General features: G+C 42.0%; 1 protein-coding gene across 1 annotated transcript in view; it reads left to right on the top strand.

Annotated features, from left to right (window-relative positions):
• The first annotated feature begins 7,370 nt into the window (after nt 1-7,370).
• The window catches only part of DNAAF11 (dynein axonemal assembly factor 11), a 69,609-nt gene continuing 66,574 nt past the window's right edge, over nt 7,371-10,405 (top strand). Inside the window, exon 1 of the mRNA XM_021688466.1 lies at nt 7,371-7,380. Coding sequence (XP_021544141.1) covers nt 7,371-7,380 — 10 coding nt within the window. The remainder of the gene's footprint in view (nt 7,381-10,405) is intronic.

Below are 10,405 nucleotides of genomic sequence, written 5' to 3'. Positions count from 1 at the left end.
CAACTGCATCTTCCTCCAGTGGAAATGTATTCTGATGGGTCTGGCTCTTTGCATGGTAACAGATGCAGGACTGACCCCTGTTAGTCTAACCACCCACTGGCTGTACCCAGTGGTCTACTTTGAGACAACCGCATTGCCCTCCATCTTTCCTCACACATAATAATAAAAATGGAGATGTATCAAGCACTTACTATAGGCAAATACTTTACATGTTCTTTCCTGTAAACCCCACTGAGACCCAATCAAGTAGGCACTTTACTTTTCCCATTTTATATATGAGGAAACAATGAGGTCAAGTAAATTGTGTTAAGCCCCAGTACTTGAACCCTTACTGGGGGGGTAGGATATCCTGGTAACTCTCCTCTGAGTATATTCAAATTAGTAAAAGTCTTTCCTAAAATGCCAGCTCTTAATTTTTATTTAAGTAGGTTCTACACCCAGTGTGGAGCCCAGCATGGGGCTTGAACTCATAACACTGAGATCAAGACCTGAGCTGAGACCAAGAGTTGGACACTTAACTGACTGAGCCAAACACATGCCCCTCAACTCTTACTTTTATTAAGCTAATGGGGATGGGCAGAAATTTGGAGGCCAGGAGCCTGAGGTAGCCCTACTGCTTTGGCAGCCTATGTAAGTAAACTAAAACCGAAGCCAGAGTCAATTCCTATAATGACTCAAGGTGAAGAAGTTGAAACCTAAGGACAACCAATTGCAGCCGATTAAGCTTTCCCAAATAAGGCAACTGTCTAAGCTACAGCCAATCAAACGATTTCCTTTCTTTGCTTCCTGTCTTCTCTATAAAAACTTTTCCACTAGCTTCTATGAGCACGGCACTCTTGACAACTCAGTTTGGCACTGCCTGATTCAAATCCATGTTTGCTCAAATAAACTCTTGAAAGTTTTAATGTGCCTCAGTTTATCTTTTAATAGATAGATGAAGAATATAAATGAACGAAGAAAATAAAAACATTTAATACTCGATTTTGAGATGTGGTGTTGTACTTTCATTTGATTGTGGGAGTGTCTCATGTTTGGGGAACTCACATCCAATAACACCAATTCATATCCATAGATATAGATCAAGGAAGCACTAGAACATTATCTACTTGTCCTATTCCATCTCTTTTCTCATTCTGTCATCAGGTGTAGCTGGGAGAAGTCATCCCTCAAATGGATATAATAGGCCAATTTAAATAATGCTGTCCACCTCCAATCTCCCCTGAGAAAAGCAAAACTGTTAAGTCTGATTTTCTTAGATCTTTTCCATTGGGTTGATTCAAAATAGACAGAGTTTCCTCATCTATAAAAGGGGGTAATAATAGTACCTACTTTAGGATTACCATTTATGGAGGAGATTATTTTGTTTTCAAAATATGAATAGTTAACCCTTACTGAATGCTTCTTACACGGCAAGAACTCTTCTAAGAATTTTACATATATTGTCTCAATTACTCCTCATAGTGCCTGGTATATGGAAGGCACTTGATAGATATTTGCTGATGGATGGAAGGAAGGAAGCAAGCAAGCAATTGATATTATAGAGGTGCTGGTAAACTTGGGAGCTTATTTACTTGTCATAAAGATGCAATGGGAAACTCTTCCAAAGGAAAATTAATGCAAAGCACATACAAATTGTAACCACAGTATTAGTTACACATCATAAAAATACTAAATTATATATAATAGCAAAAATAATAAGAAACAAATAGCTTTCTAGGTCAATGTCTCTTGAATTTATCCAGCACAAAAGAAGCAGGAGGATTATTTTGCTGTATTTGGAAATTAAAAAAAAAAAAAAACTTTTTGAGATTTACCTCTCCTACTTATAGACACAAAAATAATGTAGTTGTTTCCCCAGGAAGCCCCACTCATCTGGTTATATTTCCAGGAGCCAAAGAAACTCGTCTGTTTTGAAAAATGATTTGCATAAATAGACACATACCGTGACTCTAAACAACTCATTCAGTTGGAGTAAAATGAACTTCACTTTACTTGGAGCTGTCGCATTGTGATTTATTTTTCCATTTCCCTTCCATCAGTGGACTGTAACAATCACAGCACATTGTACTGTCCTTTGTGCCCCATGGGTCTTTTGTTTCTAAGAAACACAGTGATTGTGATGTTGGGTTGAGGAAGAACACAGCATAATCAGCCCAGCCTGGCCCATGACAAATTATGAAGTAGATATTCCTGGTTTCTCTGTTTTATCATTTGAGGCTCTTCTCTGTTCCACCAGAGTGGTAGAACAATTGGTGAAGACCTAGCTTCCCAAAGGAGCTCTTATCCTAGATTTTGGTGAAAGGTCCTAAGACAAGGAAATGTCCAATGACCAAAAGAATGAGACACTCTTCCTGGGTAGCCTGATAGATCCCCTTAAAATATGGACACTTTCATGGTGATCCTACTTAAGTCATGAGATGTATCCATCCAGGATGCCAAGCTGTTAGAGAGATTGACTCACTGACTTATTCATTCAATCATTCAACAAATATTTATTAAGCACCTAGTGAGTATCAGGAATTGTGCTGAGAGGTAGGATTCAGAGATGAAAAATAAACTCCCTCCCTGCCTTCAGGTAGCACTGCCTCAAAAGTAATGCAGTATGGAGTGCAGTTTGGGGCATAAAATTCTGGTAATATAATCTCACTGGGCCTCAGTTTCCTTGTCGACAATATGTAGATGATAACATTGTCTATCTCCAAGGGTTAATGTGAGAATTAGTTAAGACTTACAAAACACTGGGCCGTGTTGAGTACATGGTGCTTAAAAACATCCTAGAGACTTTTATGCAGTAGAATGACAGCATTGTTTGTTCACTTGTGTATAAATGGGTAGAATACCCCAGTTCCACAGATATTAAGTTTCATGTGAAACAGATATTAAGTTTCATGGGAAAAATTCAAGGCCCTTTAGACCCCTAGAGAGTTTAACAGTGAGGTTGAGAGTTTACGAGTGGGTCTTTCTGAAGGTGAGAATAAAAGTTCAGAGCCAGCATACCACATACCTGGGTTACAACTGGTCTTGAGAACTTTCTAGAGTCCCCGACCGTCTCCTCTTGTCTCTTCTGACCCAGAAGCCAAGGTCCTTCCTACTGGTCCTGACTTCATGTCTCTGTTAGCTCAGAAACTTCCACTTGGATTATCCCCCAGTACCAGCCTCCTGCCAGAAATAGATCTTTTTTAGGCTTGATGAACCTCTCACTGTCAAATGCGCAAGTTCAAGCATAGGCATTTTTGCTAAACCAGCCTGCTGCTGAGGGCATGTCATCTCCTACGTAAGCAATCAGACACCAGCACACAGATCTCTCAGTGGCATAGCCATAGATTGCCTGCACTGTCAGTTCCATGTGGAAATGGGGAGGTGTTAGCTCTGGAAGGTGGAGTCATCTGTCTGATGCCACACAGTAACACATCTGTGGATTTGAACCAGGTCTCCAATGCCAGAGTTCACACTCTTCACCCCACACTGTGTTGCTTCCAAAAAAATAGCGAAATGATGAGAACCAGGCTTTTGGGCAGGGGCAGAGGATGTCACCTAAATTTATAGTTTGGGTGCCTTTGAGAGGCTCCTTGGAACTCCAAATAGTTCTCTCATGGTGGGGAGACGGCGCCTGAAATCCCACCATTCTAGTTCAGTTCCTTTGGCCTGACATTTATGGCCTCCATTATCCCTGCTCTAATCACATCCATGCAGTTGTTTCCATTGCCAAAATGACTGGCTTCCCAGCCCCTCCTTCACGCCACCCTGTTCAACTTTCCTGCCTCTTTGTCACAGTTCATGCCCTTGTATCCACCTGACAAACACTGATAATTTGCAACAGTAAATGCTCAACAGGTGTCTGCCGAAGGAATACATTTCTTCAATACATTACTCTATGAATCTTCTTTTATTTTTTAAAGTTTTATTTACTTATTTTAGAGAGAGAGAAAGAGTGCACAAGCAGGAGGAGGGGCAGAGGGAGAGGGGAAGCAGACTCCATGCTGAGCAGGGGCTGGAAGCAGGTTAGATCTCATGACCCTGAGATCATGACCTGAGCCAAAACCAAGAGTCAGATACTTAAGCAACTGAGCCAGCCAGGCGCCCCTGGATCCTCTTTTATAATGTAAACATAACACACATATCAAGATAAAAACATGGACTTTGTACTATTTACTGTGATTGGGATGGGAGAAATTTTTTAAAAATATTTTACACATAGCACTTTCTCTTTTTTTTATTTTTTGCAAATGGATGGAGGGCAAGAATTACTTTTGTAATAATAATACATTAAAAACAAAACCATAAAACTCCTAGAAGAAAAGATCAGGAGTAAGTTCCTTGGTGTTGGTAATGATTTTTGTCGGGGCGGGGGGAGTTTGACACCAAAAGCAAAAGAAACTGAAACAAAAATAAACAAGTGGGACTACATCAAACAAAATGAAAAAGGCAATCTACAGAATGAGAGAAAATATTTGCAAATTATGTATCTGATAAAAGGTTAATTTGCAAAATATGTAAAGAACTCATGCAACTCAATAAAAAATATTTTGTGATTTAAAAATGGACCGAAAATCTGCATAGATATTTTTCCAAAGAAGACGAACAAATGGCCAACAAGTAAATGAAAAGGTGCTCAATGTAACTAATCATCAGGAAGATGCAAATCAAAACCCCAATGAGATATTACTTCATACCTGTTATAATATAAAAGACAAGAAGTAACAAGTGTTGGCGAGGATGTGGAGAAAAGGAACCCTCTTACACCGTTGGTGGGAGTGTAAATGGGTGCAGCCACTGTGAAAAACAGTATGGAGATCCTCAAAAAATTGAAAATAGAACTTATCATATGATCTAGCAATTCCATTCCTGGGTACTTACCTGAAGAAAATGAAAACACTAATTCAAAAAAATATCTTTTTTTTTTTTAAGATTTTATTTATTTATTTGAGACAGAGAGAATGAGAGACAGAGAGCATGAGAGGGAGGAAGGTCAGAGGGAGAAGCAGACTCCCTGCCGAGCAGGGAGCCCGATGCGGGACTCGATCCCGGGACTCCAGGATCATGACCTGAGCCGAAGGCAGTGGCTTAACCAACTGAGCCACCCAGGCGCCCTCAAAAAAATATCTTTAAGGACATGCAATGTTCTTGCAGCATTATTTACAATACACAAGACATGGAAGCAACCTAAGCGTCCACCAAAAAATAAAGGGATAAAGAAAATGTGATTATACATATATATAATGAAATACTATTCAGTCATTTGAAAAATTATGTGTATATTGGAATACTATTCAGTCATCAAAAAGAAGGAAATCTTGCCATTTGTTACAACATGTATGGAACTTGAGGGTCTTATACTAAGTGAAATAAGTCAGGCAGAGAAAGACAAATACTGTAGGATCTCACTTATATGCAGAATCTAAAAAAAAAACAAACGAACTCATAAATATAGAGAACAGATTAGTTCTGGTTGCCAGAGGCAGTTGGCTGTGGGCAAAATGGGTGAATGTGGCAATAAACAAACAAACAAAACAACTTTTGGGAGGTGTCATCCATTAAAACCCTCACATATGAACACATAAAGATGAAAGAGGATGAATTAGTGATGTTCTTCCTAGTGCAGAATTGGGTAAAACCAATTAGGCACTTTTGGGGAGGGGTCTGGGGAAATGCGAGAGGAGTAGTGAGAATTACAGGAGATGCACTTTCTTCTTCTTCTTTTTTTTTAAATTTTATTATGTTATGTTAGTCACCATACAATACATCATTGGTTTTTGATGTGGTGATCCACGATCCATTGTTTTCATATAACACCCAGTGCTCCATGCAGTAAGTGCCCTCCTTAATACCCATCACCGGGCTCACCATCCCCCCTCCCCCCTCCCCTCTAGAACCCTGTTTGTTTCTCAGAGTCTATAGTCTCTCATGGTTCATCTCTCCCTCCAATTCCCCCTCCCCATTTTTCCCTTCCTTCTCCTAATGTCCTCCATGTTATTCCTTATGTTCCACAAATAAGTGAAACCATATGATAATTGACTTTCTCTGCTTGACTTATTTCACTTAGCATAATCTCCTCCAGTCCCATCCATGTTGATGTAAAAGTTGGGTATTCATCTTTTCTGATGGCTGAGTAATATTCCATTGTATATATGGACCACATCTTCTTTATGCATTCATCTGTTGAAGGGCATCTCGGCTCTTCCCACAGTTTGGCTATTGTGGACATTGCCGCTATGAACATTGGGGCGCATATGGCCCTTCTTTTCACTACATCTGTGTCTCTGGGGTAAATCCCCCGTAGTGTAATTGCTGGGTCATAGGGTAGCTCTATTTTTAAATTTTTGAGGCACCTCCACACTGTTTTCCAAAATGGCTGTACCAACTTGCATTCCCACCAACAGTGTAAGAGGGTTCCCCTTTCTCCACAACCTCTCCAACATTTGTTGTTTCTTTCCCTGTCCACTTTTGCCATTCTAACTGGTGTAAGGGGGTAGGAGATGCACTTTCTATTCTTTACAGCTAAGAAAGTGGTGGGTAGGGAAAGTGGATGGAGGGTAGTGTTTTTGGAAAACTTGTTAGCAGGCATCCCTGTTGAGCTGTAACTTCAAGGACATGCAATCCAACAATGCAACTACCCTTTGTATGGAGGCTGTTTTTTTAAAAATGTCTTTCATGGGATGCGTGGGTGGCTCAGTCAGTTAAGCCTCTGCCTTCATCTCAGGTCATGATCCCAGGGTCCTGGGATTGAGTCCCACATCAGGCTCCCTGATGTTCTCCCCCTGCTTGCGCTCTCTCTCTGACAAATAGGTAAAATCTTAAAAAAAAAAAAAAATCTTTAGTCCACTCAAATCATCTCTTTAAAAACATTCACAAAGATCCTTTGAAGTTATTATTATTCATCTTACAGATGGGGAAACTGGCTAAGGAAGTTTAAGGTCACCCGGCTAGCGAGGCGAGTGGCGGCCACACCCTGACCCCCTGGCTCGGGAGGGCGTCAACTACCCAGACAAGGCAAACGGGAGGGCAGGATGAGAGGCACGCCCGGCAGGCAGACCCACCAGGAAGCGAGAGCCCTGTGGTCTTTAGCCTGGCCAGTTGATTTGGGGAAAGGGAAACAGTCTGCGGAAGGTGGAGTGGGCACGGGGAAGAGAACTCGGTGTCCGGGTGAGCCTCTATCTATGCTACGAGCCCTCTCTCGCGGAGTCCCTCCTTCCTGTTCCTCCCGGGCGCTGGAAACGCGGCGGAGCCTGGCCCCGCGCAGCCGCCGTAGAGTCGCCGTTGCCATGGCTCCCAGGGTTCGGTGCGGACGCGCAGAGGCGTGACTGGGAAGCGCGAAGGAAGACCTCAGGGTCCGGGTCTTGCTTCCCCCGCCCGCGAGCCGAAGAGGTGCCATGGGCCGGAGTAAGCGTCCCCTCCCACCTGCCACCCTCGATTGTCCCCCTTCCCGGCGTCGTCCCGGGTCCCAGGGGACACAGACCACCACCGCCCCTTCCCGGCCCGGGCACCCCGGCCCACCTGGGCCCTCCGCCCTCCGCAGGCCCGGCTGTGCCAGCCTCTCTGCCCACCAGCCCGGCGGGCAGCTTAGCTTCTGCGAGCCTCAGGTTCCTCATCTATAAAATGGGTGGGCGAGAAAGGCAAGCGACTTCATGATAGGGGCTGGTGGAAGGCGCAGGGCTTGGCGTCAGACGTGCCGGGTTCGGGCTGCCTGTCGTCCTGCTCGCCCTGTGGTCCTGGGCTAGTCACTGTCAGAGCTGCACCCTTCGCCCTCGGGGATGGCAGTGTACGCGGTGGTGGAGGGAGCCCGCTCGGGAACCCGCCTCCTCCGCCTACCAGCCTGGAGACTTAGAGCCAGTGACTTCACCCATCTGGGCCTAAACCTCATCTCCAAAAGGAAGGCAATGATAGTATTGTTTTACAAACCAGGCTAAGTGTTATCGAAGTGTTTGTTTACAAATACACCCACAGAATGTGCAAAGTGATGGAATTAACATTTATATTGGATTGAACCATTTGCCTACCAACACCGTTTCCGATCTTACTCTCCTTTGTGACAATTTTGTACAGTTCAGCCTAATTGCTCACTTACCATAAAAGTGCATTAATTAATATTTTTAAATCAAGAGACTGAGCTGGATGATGGGGTTTCTGCCCTGGAAGAGCTGATGGGTTGGTGGAAGGGGCAGGTGATTTGTAAATAGTAAAAGCCCCATTCCTAAACCACTTACTCGTATTCCCTCTTCTCTAAAGCAATAGACAAAAAAATTAGACCAACAGCAGTAAAAATTAAAGGCAAACTTTGTTTCCCACCCATGTCATCCTTAGATGTTACAAAAGAAAAATGAAAACCTTTGTCCACACAGACATTTATAGCATATGCTTTCATAGTAGCTAAGAAAAGGGAAACAATCCACATATCCGTCAACATTTGTTAATGGATTAACCAATTGTGAGCTGGACATGGCATGATTCCATTTATTACCTGGCCCCCAACATGTCCCCACTCTGATAAGAACACTTGGCAATGCTTTGTGTTTCCAGATGTTAATGACAACTCAAATCCTGTGTCCAGCAGGCGACAATGTGATTTGGTATTCCCCCTTCCCCAATGTATTGTTATTCAAATAAATGGCCAGCAGTCCTTTTGGAAAGGATTGGATCAATCATTGCCATGTACTCTTGGGGACCCTGCCTCTCTTTTAGTCAGTGGGTTGTCAGATAAAAATACAGGCCACCCAGTATTTTTATTTGCTAAATATGGAAACCCTAGTTTCAGGTCCAAAAACTGACTGAGGTCTGGAAACTAGGCAAGAGATTGTGAATTTTTATTGAGCCAATTGTCCTTAGCCTTCCGGTCATCAATCCTTGTTGTAGTTTGATCACACAGATGGCATAGTGCCTTTGTTGGCTGCTCATCTGTATTGTTCTTAGGAATGTCATGTTCTGTTCTCCATCCCCATAGCCCTCCGTGGATGTGGACCACTGGCCCCCACTCCAACCTTGTCCCTCATTATGGCATCTGTCCACCTAACTTCTAAAGTTAAATGTCCCTACTTGGCCTTCATTGTTTCAAGAGTCTGTCATCCCAGTTTCTATCAATTAGCCCACGTCTAGAACAACATCTCCCCTGGTTAGCCTTGGCCTTATATTCGTCTGGTTTGGGACTCAGGTTAAAGCTGGCCTTGTAGAATTATCTCAGGAAGTATTCTTAAATTTTCTTAAATTCTTAAATTCTCTTAAATTTTATAGAAGCGTTTGTGTACAGTGGGTATTATTTTTCCTTAAATGTTTGGTGGCATTTATCAGTGAAGACATCTGTGCCATGGTTTCTTTGTGGGAAGGTTTGAGTTACGTATTCAATTACTGTAGTAGATACAGGGTGGTTTGGTTTATCTGTGTCTTCCCACATGAGCTTTGGTAGTTTGTGACTTTTAAGGAATTTTCCCATTTAATCTAAGTTCTTGAACTTATTAGCATGAAGTTCTTACTAGCCTTTTAATACTATATAATCTATATGATGTCGTGCTTTCATTCCCAATAATGGCAATTTATGTCTTTTCTTTTTTCACTGATCGGTTCGGCTAGAAGTTTACCAATTTTATTTTTTAAAGCATTTTTATCGACTTTTCTCAATTGTTTCTGTTTCCATTTCATTGAGTTTGGGTATAATCTTTGTTATTTACCTTCTTCTGCTTACTTTGGGTTTAATTTATTCTTTTTCTAGTTTCTTAAGGAAGAAGCTGATGTTTGAGACCTTTTTCCTTTCTTTAGGCATTTAGTGCTGTAAAATTTCCTCCAACTTATGTTTTAGCCATATCCCACACATTTTGATATGGCTTTTCATTTTTTGTTCTGTTCAAAATACTTTATCTCCCTTTGGATTTCCTAATGCCCAGTTTTGTTCTGTTTGTTTGTTTTTTATGTTTTTTTTTTTTCATGTATTCTGGATTTTAGTTGTTTTAGGCTGGAGGTTCAAAATTGACCCTATGACTCCATCATGTCTGGAACCTGAAGTCCCTGCTCCTCTTGTGATTAAGTGCTGGTCCTGGTTCTCTGCCCTCTCTACCCTCTGGTTTCAGGAAGCAAACCTCTTTAGATGCTGCCAGTGTGGTACTCTGGCTTTTTTTAATGTCCAACTAATCACACCCAGGCTTTCTTTATCCAGCAGCAGCCACCCAATGCAACTGTCCTTTAAGTTTTTAAGTTACGATTTCCCCCATATTTCTCTACTACCTAATGTGTCATGTCACACTTACTAGTGCATTCCCTTCCATTAGTATCCTATTTGCTATAGGTTGAATGTTTGTGTTCTCCAAAATTCATATGCTAAAATCTCTCTTTCTCTTTTCTTTTTCTTTTCTTTTCCTCTCTCTCTCTCTCCCTCTTTCTTTCTTTCTTTCTTTCTTTCTTTCTTTCTTTCTTTCTTTCT

This window comes from Neomonachus schauinslandi, chromosome 4 (genome assembly GCF_002201575.2).
Source record: "Neomonachus schauinslandi chromosome 4, ASM220157v2, whole genome shotgun sequence".
NCBI classification, from domain to species: Eukaryota; Metazoa; Chordata; class Mammalia; order Carnivora; family Phocidae; genus Neomonachus; species Neomonachus schauinslandi.
This window is presented reverse-complemented; position numbering and strand designations above follow the sequence as displayed.